At 46.3% G+C, this 13,385-nt stretch overlaps 1 protein-coding gene across 3 annotated transcripts in view; it reads right to left on the reverse strand.

Annotated features, from left to right (window-relative positions):
• SAMD12 (sterile alpha motif domain containing 12) overlaps positions 1 to 13,385 on the reverse strand; it is a 217,942-nt gene that overhangs the window by 130,239 nt on the left and 74,318 nt on the right. For all 3 annotated transcript variants that reach the window (XM_079984562.1, XM_079984560.1, XM_079984561.1), the window contains exon 4: positions 4,379 to 4,519. In XM_079984562.1, coding sequence (XP_079840688.1) covers positions 4,379 to 4,519 — 141 coding nt within the window. The remainder of the gene's footprint in view (positions 1 to 4,378; positions 4,520 to 13,385) is intronic.

A 13,385-nucleotide genomic window follows, 5' to 3' on the forward strand; every position in this document is an offset into this window, starting at 1 on the left:
GTTCCCTGTAACTTGGCTTCTTGCAGTGAGGGAACCAGTAGAAGGCCCTCGGAGCTGGACCTTAGTGTCTGGGTAGAATGATGGGGGTGGAGACGCTCCTTCAGATATACTGGACCCAGACCGTTTAGGGCTTTAAAGGTCAGCACCAACACTTTGAATTGTGCTCGGAATTCCCAGTACTGGGAGCCAATGTAGGTCTTTCAGGACCGGTGTTATATGGTCTCAGTGGTCGCTCCCAGTCACCAGTCTAGCTGCCACATTCTGGATTAGTTGTAGTTTCCAGGGTCACCTTCAAAGGTGGTCCCACATAGAACCTTTGCTTACAGGAATTAATCCACGCAAAACTAACAGAACGAAGTCCCAATGTGGCTCAGGGATTTTTGTGGGCAGGAAGAAGAAGAAGAAGAAGAAGAAGAAGAAGAAGAAGAAGAAGAACCAAAGGAAGCAATCAGTAAGGCCTGAATGAGATTTAGCAAATGAAGGGATGTGGGTTACCTCCAGGAGGGCTGTTAGGTACATCCTGATGTGGACCCCCCAAAAAACTGGGACTTACAACTTCCATCATCCCACACCATTGGCCATGCTTGTTGGGGCAAATGGGAGCTGTGGTTCAAAACATCTAGGGGTCACCAGGAAGATTTTGTCTGAGGAAAGAGTAGGAATATTTCAATGTACACATTGGCAATGGCAGCCTCCTAAGTGTGCGAGCTACTCTTGATACTGCTTCAACAGGATGCCAAATATGGCCATCCAATCTACAAATGGGATACAAATGGGAGCCCCGTTTGCATCTAGAAGCAAACGTAACCAGTGTCCGCGCGTCTGCACGTGCGTGGGTCACATTTCGGCGCTTCTGCGCATTATGTCATTTTGAGCGTCTGTGCATGTGCAAGCAGCAAAACCCGGAAGTAACACGCTCCATTACTTCTGGATTGCCGCAGAGCGCAACTCGAACGTGCTCACCCCGAAGCACATTCAACCTGAGGTATGACTGTACTATGTTCTGCAAAAACTTTGTGTGTGCGCGTGCGCAGTAAAACAGAGTTTTTAAAATAATAATAATAATAATAATAATAATAATAATAATAATAATACAGAATATGGTTGCTTCCTCCCCCGCTTCCTGTATACCATACAGAGAACGGAATGCAACAAGCTTGAGTGTTTAAGAGCGACACCTCAAATCCCTTTGGAATGACACATGGATGTCTTTCAGCGACCAACTTCAGAGGAGCGACACCACAAATTAAATTGACTTGGACAGTTAAGAGTAAGAGCACTGGAGGGGCCTCCCCCTGACAGGCCTACCATACCTCTTAGTCAATCAATCCTCTGGGGGGTTCACCCCCAGGGTTATATCCAGAACTACTGGCAGCACTACTGTGAACTACTGACCCCAATCTAAGTCTTGTGAGTGATTCATAGCCTTGGCTGGCATAGCATTAACTTCTCTGAGCGGGCTTACATTAAGTATTGGATCCCCGAGGGCCAGCTACCTGAAAGGGATTCTCATAATTTGTCTGAGTGAGTTTCCATCAATGAATCCACCAACCATTTAAGGTCCGTTTTTCTTCTTTTCTCCATTAAAACGCTCCCTCCTTCCGCCCACAACCTGCCACTTCATCCTTGGTTGTTGATAGGAAAAAGAGAGGGTGTACTGCCTGGCAAAATATACTTAAGATTGGCCTTGCAGACAACAACAACAGAAGGAGAAGACAACCTCACGTATGCTGTGTTATAGGGTGGCGCTGTGGATTAAATCACAGAGCCTAGGACTTGCCAATCAGAAGGTCGGTGGTTCGAATCCCTGCGACAGGGTGAGCTCCCGTTGTTTGGTCCCAGCTCCTGCCAACCTAGCAGTTCGAAAGCACGTCAAAGTGCAAGTAGATAAATAGGTACCGCTCTGGCGGGAAGGTAAATGGCGTTTCCGTGCGCTGCTCTGGTTCGCCAGAAGCAGCTTAGTCATGCTGGCCATATGACCCGGAAGCTGCACGCTGGCTCCCTCGGCCAATAAAGCGAGATGAGCGCCGCAACCACAGAGTCGGCCACGACTGGACCTAATGGTCAGGGCTCCCTTTACCTTTACCTTTACCCTAGAGTTTGGAAAGCTATGAATGAATATCCAGAAGACACTGTTACTTGTTACATATGTTTTGCTTAACCTGGTATGGCATATATGGACTGAAATTTGGAACGTGCCATTTTCACTAAGATACTGGTTTTCATGCACACTAACGTATGCATTTGTTTGGTGAGAGAACTGGATGGCGAAATTTGGAGAAGTGTGAATTTCAAAGGATGGCTGCGTTTCGGTTCGAAAAGTGCAAATCTGAGATTTGCCTTTAAATGCAGCCTGAATCTAATTTGCATCCTGCATGAAAGTTCCAAACAAAACCCAGGAGTTTTGAGGCACTGCGATGTGGATTCTGCCGTCTTCCAGGCAGAAAGGGGAACAGTCTCGAGAATGGGCAAAGTCAGCAGTCGAGACAACACGGGTAATACAAAGCCAGTATGTTCCAGCAAGTAGGAGGAGGTATAAAGTCTTAGTCCAGTTGAGACGCAGGAGGAGAGAGACTGGGAGACATATGGCAGCATTTGTGCCTCCTATAGCAGCTGTTGTCGCTTCCCCATTTGAAAAACTGAAAGTTGAAAATAATGGACTACAAACGGCATGTGTTCCACAGACATTTCTTTTTTAAACCTGCTGGTAACGATATGTAATAGCCATTCAATAATGGCAGAACCTGATTATATCTCTAGCCGGTACATAGTATGCTTTAGGTCCCAGTTGCCTGAATAATCCTCACTGAAAAGGGGAACCAGAAATGTCAGGCAACATGTTCAGTGTCCAAAGTGCATGCTTCTTCTGTCTTTACCAGCTGTGTGGTACCGAAATGCTACATGGGGACAAACTTTGAAGTTCCTTCAGCCCTGTGACTGAAGATAATTTACTAGTCAGACACCTCCTCGCCATACAGCTAGGAGCGTTTTCTTTGTGACATGTTTGGCGAGCCTCAGTTAGCGTAGAATAATTTACGGTGGGATCAGATGAAGATGGTGATGATGTATTATTTATGCCCTGCCCATCTGCCTGGGTTTCCCCAGCTACTCTGGGCAGCTCCCAACAGAATACAGTGGTACCTCTAGTTACGAACTTAATTCATTGTGGAGGTCCGTTCTTAACCTGAAACTGTTCTTAACTAGAGGCGTGCTTTTGCTAATGGGGCATCTTGCTGCCCCTGCGATGCTGGCACACAATTTCCGTTCTCATCCTGGGGCAAAGTTCTCAACTCGAGGTAACTCTTCCAGGTTAGCGGAGTTTGTAACCTGAAGCGTTTGAAACCTGAGGTATTTGTAACTCGAGGTATCACTGTATTAAAAGCACAATATTAAAAACTTCCGTAACAGGGCTGCCTTCAGATGTCTTCTAAAAGTCAGATAGTTATTTATTTCCTTGACATCTGATGGGAGGACATTCCACAGGGCGGGCACCACTACCGAGAAGGCCCTTTGCCTGGTTCCCTGTAACCTCACTTCTCGCAGTGAGGGAACCGCCAGAAGACCCTTGGAGCTGGACCTCAGTGGAGACGCTCCTTCAGGTATACAGGGCCGAGGCTGTTTAGGGCTTTAAAGGTGCTGGCCAACACTATGAATTGTGCTCGGAAACGTACTTGGAGCTAATGTAGGTCTTTCAAGACCGGTATTATATGGTCTCGGCGGCCGCTCCCAGTCACCAGTTTAGCTGTCACATTCTGGATTAGTTGTAGTTTCCGGGTCACCTTCAAAGGTAGCCCCACGTAGAGTGCATTGCAGTAGTCCAAGCTGCTACACTTCACTCCAAACAGCCATTAGAAACAGCAGACCCCAAGTTCTCCTTCCTCTCTTACACACGCAAAGACCCAGAATAGTTAGACATATCACGGGAGAAGAGGGCAGAACTCAGCATCGCACTTAACACAGCACTGTTGCTGAAACCATCACTGCATGGTACATTTCCTGGGTTCTGCCAGTGGCAGCCAATGGTACAGAAATAAGGTGGGGAAAACAAGTGTTACTGATGAACACAAGCAGGTGTACCCTCCCAGTAAGGCCAATTTGCTTTCAGACATTGGTGGCGGGATTAGCAACACAGCTACTAGCATGCTGATGGACAATGGGTGTGGGTCGTGCTTTGAAAACGGGAAGAAAGGAATTGCTCTTATCAGAATGGAGAGGCAACTCCTAATATGCATGTTGATCTATTCTTGTTTACCTTTCGGTGGTCCCTCTGGCCCCATGACGCCTCTCCATGCAACAGTTTGTGCAGGAGAACATCAAAGCAATCTCAAGTATGCTCTCATGCAACCGTTTCCTTCCTGTGGTCCTTTGCGTTTCCTACCTTGCGTGAGCAGCTGGAGGTTTCGGACTTCCTCGCGCACCTTGAGCTGGAGGACCTGCTGAAGAATGTGCTGCCGCAAGCTCTCCGGAGCAATCCCCATCCGCTCCAGCTTTTTGTCTGTCAGCCTGAGCAGCGCACGGCCTGTATCCAAAAAAAGAAGAGAGAGATTACCCAAGGATTTCCATTTAATGAATAAAAATTCTACATGCTGTAAATGTCCTTATTCTAGCAGATAAAACCCGCCTGCCTTGCTAATATCCCTCCCCTGTGAAACAATCTGATTCACAACAGGGCAGGCGCTGGGGTGGGGGAAAAAAGGTGCGTGTTGGCTCAGCAAGTTAATTAGCTTCCACTTTGGAGATCTGGGTTCAGAGCCGGACTAGTACAGTCACCAGAAATGGGGTGGTGGGGAGGGGAAGCTTGCCTTAAATCCAATGCATACACTGGTAGAAGACTTGCTAGCCTATGGAGGTAAAAGGGGAGCCACAGGGAAAAGACTGCAGTTTAAGGGTGGAGGAGTACATGCTTTGAATGCAGAGGTTCTCAGGTTCCATCCCCGGCCTCTCCAGCTAAAGGAGGGGCGAGGAACCTGTGACCCGAAGCCCAATTTCTTGCAGTAGGAGGGAGTCCAGAGGGGGAGAATGGGGGAATAAAAGTGGGGTGGGGGAAGGCTAAAATGGATAGAGTGAGGAAGAGGAAGGAGGGAACACCTGTGCAAGTGGATAGGGTCATATTTCAGGCCAGAGTGACCTATACCCCGTCCCCAGAGAAGGGGGCACCAGAAAGGGAGGTGAGGGAGAAGGGAGAAGTAGAGACACACAGAGAAAAGGCAGGCGAGAGACAATTGGGGATGGCCCCCATCACATTTGGATCTGGCCCCCACTCACCTCACCTATGGCACCAAGTGTAGGATGAGTAGGTGTGGCTTCTCCAAAATGGCCTGGTGGGCCAAGCAGAGGCCCAGCAGCCCGTCACATGGGCTGGAAGCCCCCCAGCCCTGCCCAACGAACAGGTTGTCTACCGGGGCCCAAGAGCATGACCTGGTAGAAAGGCAGCTTTATTTATGTACTTCATTTGTTGCCTTTCCTTTCAACCAAGGGTTTACCCCTCAAGGTGGTTTGCAACTCAAAGCAACAGAAAAGCCACGGAAGGACAATGGAACAAGTAGTTTATATTTCTGACTAGTCTGAGACTCCTTAGGGTAGTGATAAAGAGGGATATCAAATCCAAACTCTTCTTCTTCTTCTCCAGCTTTCTAATATCCTTCTTAAATTGTGCTGCCCAGAACTGGACACAGGTGTGGTTTCATCAAAGCAGAACAGATAAGTACTATTACTTCTCTTCACCTGGATGTTATACCATATTTTTCGCTCCATTGGGCGCAGTTTTTCCCCTCCAAAAATTGAGGGGAAATGTGTGTGCATCCTATGGAGCGAATGCAGGCTTGTGCCATAGCCGCGCGCAACCCCTCTGGCAGGGAGAGGCTGCACGGGGCTATTGCTTCTTCAGCTCCACGCAGCCTCTCTCAGCAGGGAGAGATTGTGCGGGACTAAAGAGGAAGCCAAAACAGCCAGCGTGATCCATCCCGCTCGCTGCCTTGGCTTGTGCCATAGCCGCGCACAACCCCTCCGGCAGGGAGAGGTTGTGCGCAGCCTGTACGCTGCTCTTTGGGGCTAGGGGGGGAAAGATTTTTTTTATTGATTTCCCCGTCTAAAAACTAGGTGCGCCCTATGGTCCAGTGTGCCCTATGGTGCAAAAAATATGGTACTTCTGTTGATGCAGCCCGGAATAGCATTTGCTTTTTTTTGCTGCTACATCGCACTGTTGACTCACGTTAAGCTTGTGGCCCACAAGCTTAAGCAATTTACTGTCCTGATGGAAAATGTATTAGTCCTTTACAAGCCTTGGGTATAAATGACTGCCAAGTTTGTGGTTGTTGGACTTCAGTTTGTAAAAGCCCCAGCCAGTACAGCGACGGTGAGTGCTGTCGTCTTAACAACATCCTCATTCCGGCATTAGATAGTTACATCCTTGGAGCTGTGGCTCCACCATAATGATGAATGCAATGCTAAACCCTACCCAAGCATGTAATGGGCTAACTATTCATTTTAAACCCATTATTCTTTTGCGGGGGGTGGGCAAGGTTGCAGGGAAGCCATCTGACACTGTCAAGAAAATTCTGGGTGGAGAAGGGGAAGAGTTAACATGAAATTGTACATCATGATTACTGGAAGCGGTTCAGTAAGTAATTTACTGTTCTGATGGGAAATGTATCGATCCTTTACAAGTCTTGGGTATAAAAGACTGTTAAGACAGTCCTGTTTTTCAGATGAACCTATTCAGGAGGACCTGAGGATTTTAATACGAGGAAATAGTCAGAACTTGAATTCCCAACTGAAGTATAAATTCAGGCACAAATCATATTAGGCTGTTTTGCAAATGCACTGCCGAACGGGAGACAACCGTTTTTAGTGCTCTCAGGAAGGACGGAGCAGACCCGCAAAGCAAATTAAGCACAAATCTAAAACTTTAGCAAGCAGACCCATAAATCTGCATTACTTGCTCTGTGTAGATTCACAAATGTTATTTCCCGGATGCTCTCTAACTCTTCCCTAAATACATCCACACACATATGCTATTTGTGTCTCAACAAGCCTTCGAAAAGCTTTATCCCAGTCCTGGATCCGAATTGATTTTATGCATGTGTTGCTGTTTAAAACTGTTTTTATATTCATAGTTTTTCAAAATGGTTTTCTTAATAGGGCACCATTGTTTTAAACTGTTTTTATACAGGCGACGACCGATTTGAGCGGGGGTTACGCTCCTGAACACCCCCCCCCCCGGCATGTCAACAAAACACACATAAGCCCACTCTACCCTGATACGCCCCGTTCCATCCCCTTTTCTGGCCACTTCCAGGTTGTTGCGATGCGCACATGCGCAGCCAAGCATCCATTGGACACACATAAATCGGTCCCTGCCTGTACATGAAACTCATGTAATTGTTTTATATGTGTTATTACGTAAATATCGTCGAGATGCCTCGCAGGAAAGCAATTCGTAAATGAAATAAACAATGCAATATAATATAATCTGGTATGTAATGTGTTAAGGATCATTCTCAAGTGCTTTTCTATACTCTTCCCCCAGCCTTCCCCTTTCCTGGCCGATCCTTCCTTCAAGTTTCACACACAGCTTGATTGAACAGCGCTAGTGCATTTATGGGATGCTCATCAAATAAAGAGCCTGCAAAACCTCTTCTGTTTGAAATGGCTGGAGTGGAGCTGTCAGCATATTAGATTGTATCTGGCAGCAGCTGGATACACTGTCCATGTTAATGTGATGTTACGCAGAAAGCTAGACACCAGTGCAACAGATAACCCCATTTATCTTGTCGAATCATAGAATTGTAGAGTTGGAAGGGACTAGGACCCTCATACCTATGGGACCGCCTCTCCCGGTATGCCCCACGGAGGACCTTAAGGTCCATAAATAGCAACACCCTAGTGGTCCCAGGCCCTAAGGAAGTCAGATTAGCCTCAACCAGAGCCAGGGCCTTTTCAACACTGGCCCCAGCCTGGTGGAATGCTCTGCCTCATGAGACCAGGGCCCTGCAGGATCTGATTTCTTTCCTCAGGGCCTGTAAGACAGAGTTGTTCCGCCTGGCCTTTGGCTTGGAGCCAGTTTGATTCCCTCCCCCTCTTCTTTTTTCCTTTCTCCTCCTGTGATGGAACTCCTATTTGGGGACTTCCCTGGCTTTTTTCTGGCCCATGCAGGACCAGCCTGGATAGTTAGCCTTGGTGAAGACTTGACCCAAAAAAGTTTTGATTTGAGTTTCCATTGAAATGAGGCTGTATTTTAATGTTTTAATGTTGTATTTTAGTCTTGTTTTTAAGTTGTATTTCAATCAATTTGTTTTTATATCGGGTGTCAGCCACCCTGAGCCCAGTCTTGGCTGGGGAGGGTGGGGTATGAATAATAATTATTATTATTATTATTATTATCATCATCATCATCATCATCATCTAGTCCAACCCCCTGCAATGCATAAAATCTCAACTAAAGCATCCACAACAGGCAGCCATCCAACCTCTGCTTATAAACCTCCAGTGAAGGGGAAGTAGAGGAAGCATCTAGGACAGTGATTCTCAACCTTGGGTCCCCAGATGTTTTTGGCCTACAACTCCCATGATCCCTAGCTCACAGGAGCAGTGGTCAGGGATGATGGGAGTTGTAGTCCCAAAAATATCTGGGGACCCAAGGTTGAGAAAGGCTGATCTAGGAACTTGCATACCTCCCAGCATTGTTGGGTCTCAACTCAATCTGAGACGTCCTGGTATGTTGTTGTTGTTTAGTTGTTTAGTCGTGTCCGACTCTTCGTGACCCCATGGACCAGAGCACGCCAGGCACTTCTGTCTTCTACTGCCTCCTGCAGTTTGGTCAAACTCATGCTGGTAGCTTCGAGAACACTGTCCAACCATCTCGTCCTCTGTCGTCCCCTTCTCCTTCTGCCCTCCATCTTTCCCAATATCAGGGTCTTTTCCAGGGAGTCTTCTCTTCTCATGATGTGGCCAAAGTCTTGGAGCCTCAGTTTCAGGATCTGTTCTTCCAGTGAGCACTCAGGGCTGATTTCCTTCAGAATGGAGAGGTTTGATCTTCTTGCAGTCCAAGAGTCTCTCAAGAGTCTCCTCCAGCACCATAATTCAAAAGCATCAATTCTTTGGCGATCAGCCTTCTTTATGGTCCACCCCTCACTTCTGTACATCACTACCGGGAAAACCATAGCTTTAACTATACGGTACTGGGCAGTATATAAATTCAATGAATGAATGAACTCTCCATCAATTCCAGCCAGCATGGTCAAGGATGAGGAACAACCGAGAGTTCTAGTCTAGCACATCTAGAAGGCTACAGGTTCCATCAGTCCTGTTTTCGTTAAAAAAAAATCTATGCAGTTGCATGAGGCAGGAGCAACAGATTGCTGAGCCACTCCAAAAGAGGTGTGCCACTCCCCCCTCCCCCCCAGGAGAAAAGCATCTGATGTTATCTGGTCCAGATTGCTAGGTATCTCTGGTGTACAGTGGTGCCTCACAAGACGAAAAGAATCCGTTCCGCGAGTCTCTTCGTCTTGTGGTTTTTTCGTCTTGCGAAGCAACCCTATTAGCAGCTTAGCGGATTAGCGCTATTAGCAGCTTAGCGGTTTAGAAAAAGGGAGAAAAAATCCGAAAAAATCAAGCCCATAGGGAAATTTGTCTTGCAAAGCACCTCAAAAACGGAAAACCCTTTCGTCTAGCGGGTTTTTCGTCTTGTGAGGCATTTGTCTTGCGGGGCACCACCGTATATGGGAAGTGGCTGTTTTAACACGACCCTTGAATGAAGCGGCAATTATAGCATCCAAGGCCTGGGGCAGTATTTGCCAATCTGGTGCTCTCCAGAGATTTTGGACTCCAACTTCCATCAGACCCAGCCTATCAATTTTCAGTGTACCTTGGGAAAGGATTTTTATTCAAGTCACATTGGCCAACAAGTCCACTTTCATTCATTGATTTTCACTGTCGTTTGTTCTGAAGTTGGTTGGTTCTGTTTTGCCTCTGTCTGCCATATAAACTTTGTCCCACTTGCTCGAGTCTTCCGCTCTGCCCATTAGCCATGCTGGCACCCTCTTGGCCCTGGTGGTACATTTCTAACTGAGCTTTGATTGTTAGCCAAGCCTTCTAGAGACACCTGACCATCTTCATTTCCCCTATCAAGTTCCTTTTAATCAGTCTCCTCAAATGTTACTGTGTTGTACTTTCCTGGAATTTCCCTGTCCTTCCTGTAGAATTTGCACCCAGAGATAACAGTGCCCCTGCTGCTTCTCTCCATTCCACTAGGTTTCTAATTTCCTAATTTCTAATTTTCCATTAGATTTATGCTCTCTTCAAAGGCCAAGTACTCCAGCTTGCCCATCTTGACTTGGAGACCTCCAGCACTGGCATACAGATGCCTAAATAAGATCTCTCCAAATGTCTCTGGCATATGTGTTTTACGGTACAACACTCTGTGGATTTCTTAAAATTATTACTTCGGTACAACACTTTGGCCTCTTTGCATTGCTATTTTCTGCTCCATCCCATTTTAACTATCATCACTTAGAGATGCTTTTATCCCGAACCAGATGCTCCTCAGTTTCCCCCTGAAATTAGCTTTCATGCGACTCTGGCACCCTTTTTTAAAAAATAAAAAATAAATCTCAATACTCTGGTTCCATCCTGGTTCAAGTGAAGCCAATGCCTTTTTGTACAGAGCCAACCTGTCCCAAAATGTGCCTTTGCATTTATCACACATCCTGCCTCTCTTGCAAAGTGCTGTGAATGGAATGGGCAGCTTTTCAGAGAATGGTGCCTTGAAGCTCCTTGCTTTCAACATCCTACTTAGCAACCTACATTTTGCTTCCAAGACCGCACGACGTTATTTCCTCGTGTCACTGGTGCTAAAATGTGCCACTCCTCAGCACCATCTACCAGTCTAGCTAGATGACGCATGACTATCTTTGCGCCAGGCATTCAAGTCACCTGGTGGTCTGCACCCTCATTACAAAGCCAGGTATCTATGTCCCTAGTGATCAAATTATCCTCTACAAGGAAGCTTCTGTCCTACAGAGGAGTATCCTCAACCCAAAAGGGCATTTGTTTGTTCCCCGAGGAACGGGTTTCTTCTAATGGATGCTTTCCATCTTCCTCAGAGTGACGACCTCCTTCCTCAAGACTCTCAGTAACAGTGACAGTGGAAAAGTTGTTAGGCTGAGAGTGGGACACAATTATTGCATCCCCAAATGTGTCCGACTCTCTCAGGTTCTCCGCAACAGCTAACTTAGCCTCAAGGGAACAAACCTGTTCCTTGTTCGCCAGGAGCTTGTTCCACCAAGAACACGCAGGTGTCAGCAAGCACACAGTTGTGTATGTGACATTCTGGATAGTCCCCACACACCGCTGCTCCCTTTCTACTCATGCACCTGTTATTGTTGCTTATTGTAGCAATTTACTTTGGAGTTTGGGGTTGTTTGCATCAGAAGAAGGCAGCGTAGTCTGGCATGGCCCCTTTCCCCCCACTGCTGAATTCACATAGCTGCCTAACCTCACTTGTTACCACGACACTTTGTTACTGGGACTGAAGCGCTTCCATCAGCTGGAATTCTCACTCTCATTTGCAGAATTTAATGTTCAAGAAGCGGTGTGGCCAGCAGGACAAATGCCCAGGGTCCCACATGGCAGAATGACCACGAGGGAACCCAAACAGGGCTGGAGGACTACATTTTGAAATCTGTATAGAAATGCCCACTGTCATCTAAAGAATATGATTCTACACTTCTGTTTTACAGATAGGTAAAAAGGTAAAGGACCCCTGGACGGTGAAGTCCAGTCAGAGGCGACTATGGGGTTGCGGCGCTCATCTTGCTTCAGGCTGAGGGAGCCGGTGTTTGTCCACAGACAGCTTCTCAGATCATGTGGCCAGCATGACTAGACTGCTTCTGGCATGACAGAAACCAGAACGCATGGAAATGCCGTTTACCTTTCCGACACAGCGGTAACTATTTATCTACTTGCACTGGTGTGCTTTCGAGCTGCTAGGTTGGCAGGAGCTGGGACTGAGCGACGGGAGCTCACCCTGTCGTGGGGATTTGAACCGCCGACCTTCCAATCGGCAAGCGCAAGAGGCTCAGTGATTTAGACCACCCGCCTCCCATTATACAGATAAGACCCCCGAAGAACAATGGATCAGCGTGTTTGGCTGTTAACCAGAAGGTTGGTGGTCTGAGCCCACCCAGGGACAGCAGTGGGCGGGATTCCTGCATCGCAGGGGGTTGGATTAGATTGACACTTGGGGTCCCTTCCAACTCTGCAGTTCTAGGAGATATGAGAGAGTGGAGTTAAGACCATTGCATCCAGAATCTAAAATAACCTGGCTGCACCACTGTCAGGCAGCAGAACCTCAGAAAGCAATTTCTCCACAGGTCCTGCGTTTTCTCTTTTTAATTTACTAAACAGATTTAAAAATACTAAATTGAGGTTGCCTGTTAATATTCATGAGGTTAAATAATTGATAGTAATAGAAATGGAAAATTAAAAGCAGCATTACTATAGGTTAAGAAGAAATGAAATCCGCTCAGCAGAGGAACAGCCCCCACCGCATATGATCCCATCAAATTCACTCCCTTCACATTCTCAAGCGCAGGTGACTTGGAAAGCCACACTGCCATTATCTTAACAGCGGGGTTCATTGATGGCCCCTCAGACAGAACCGCCATCCCCATTTAGCAGTATCAACCACACTGCGGGCCTATTGTGAGTCAACAAGCAAGAAAAACTTCCACATGCTAGTTTAATGTAAGTAAGCTAACTCATCTGTTCATACTTCATTTGCATAAATATGGAAGATGCCAGGCCGCAGCTGGTAAATAGGACTTCAATCAGCCTGTGAATTTTATTAAAAAATATAAACGGCTTATTAAGTTTTCACAATTGTAATTACGAAGCCTTCTGCAAAGTTTCGACTCTGCATCAACAAAACAGCTTCCTGTCCCAGTCTCTTTTCACAAACACACATTAATCTACCCTAAGGCAGTTAGGTATTCTTAGAGGTGTTCAGAGATATTCTTAATTGCACATTGTTAATCCCGTATTATGTATAAACAATTTAAGGCAGCCTGTCAATGGTAATGAAATTAGAAAAATAATTAAATGGGCTTTTTTTGTGTGTATGGTGAACTTGCCAAATGGTTTGTGAAATTTGAAAGGAAGAAAAAAGAGAGGCAAGCCACAAATATGCAAAAACCCAATAATAATATGATGCAGAAGGTGGTTTATCCCAATGTGTTCCGAACCAGAAATGCTCTATTTTGGTACATACAATAAAACTGAAACACCAAAAGTGTCATCTTTTTCATAAAAACCAATAATTTATGGTATCTTAATTTGCTAAAACTTGTCATTAACGGAATGCAATAAGGGTACCTTTTAACACTCTG

This window comes from Podarcis cretensis (assembly GCF_951804945.1).
Source record: "Podarcis cretensis genome assembly, chromosome: 7".
Classification (NCBI taxonomy): Eukaryota; Metazoa; Chordata; class Lepidosauria; order Squamata; family Lacertidae; genus Podarcis; species Podarcis cretensis.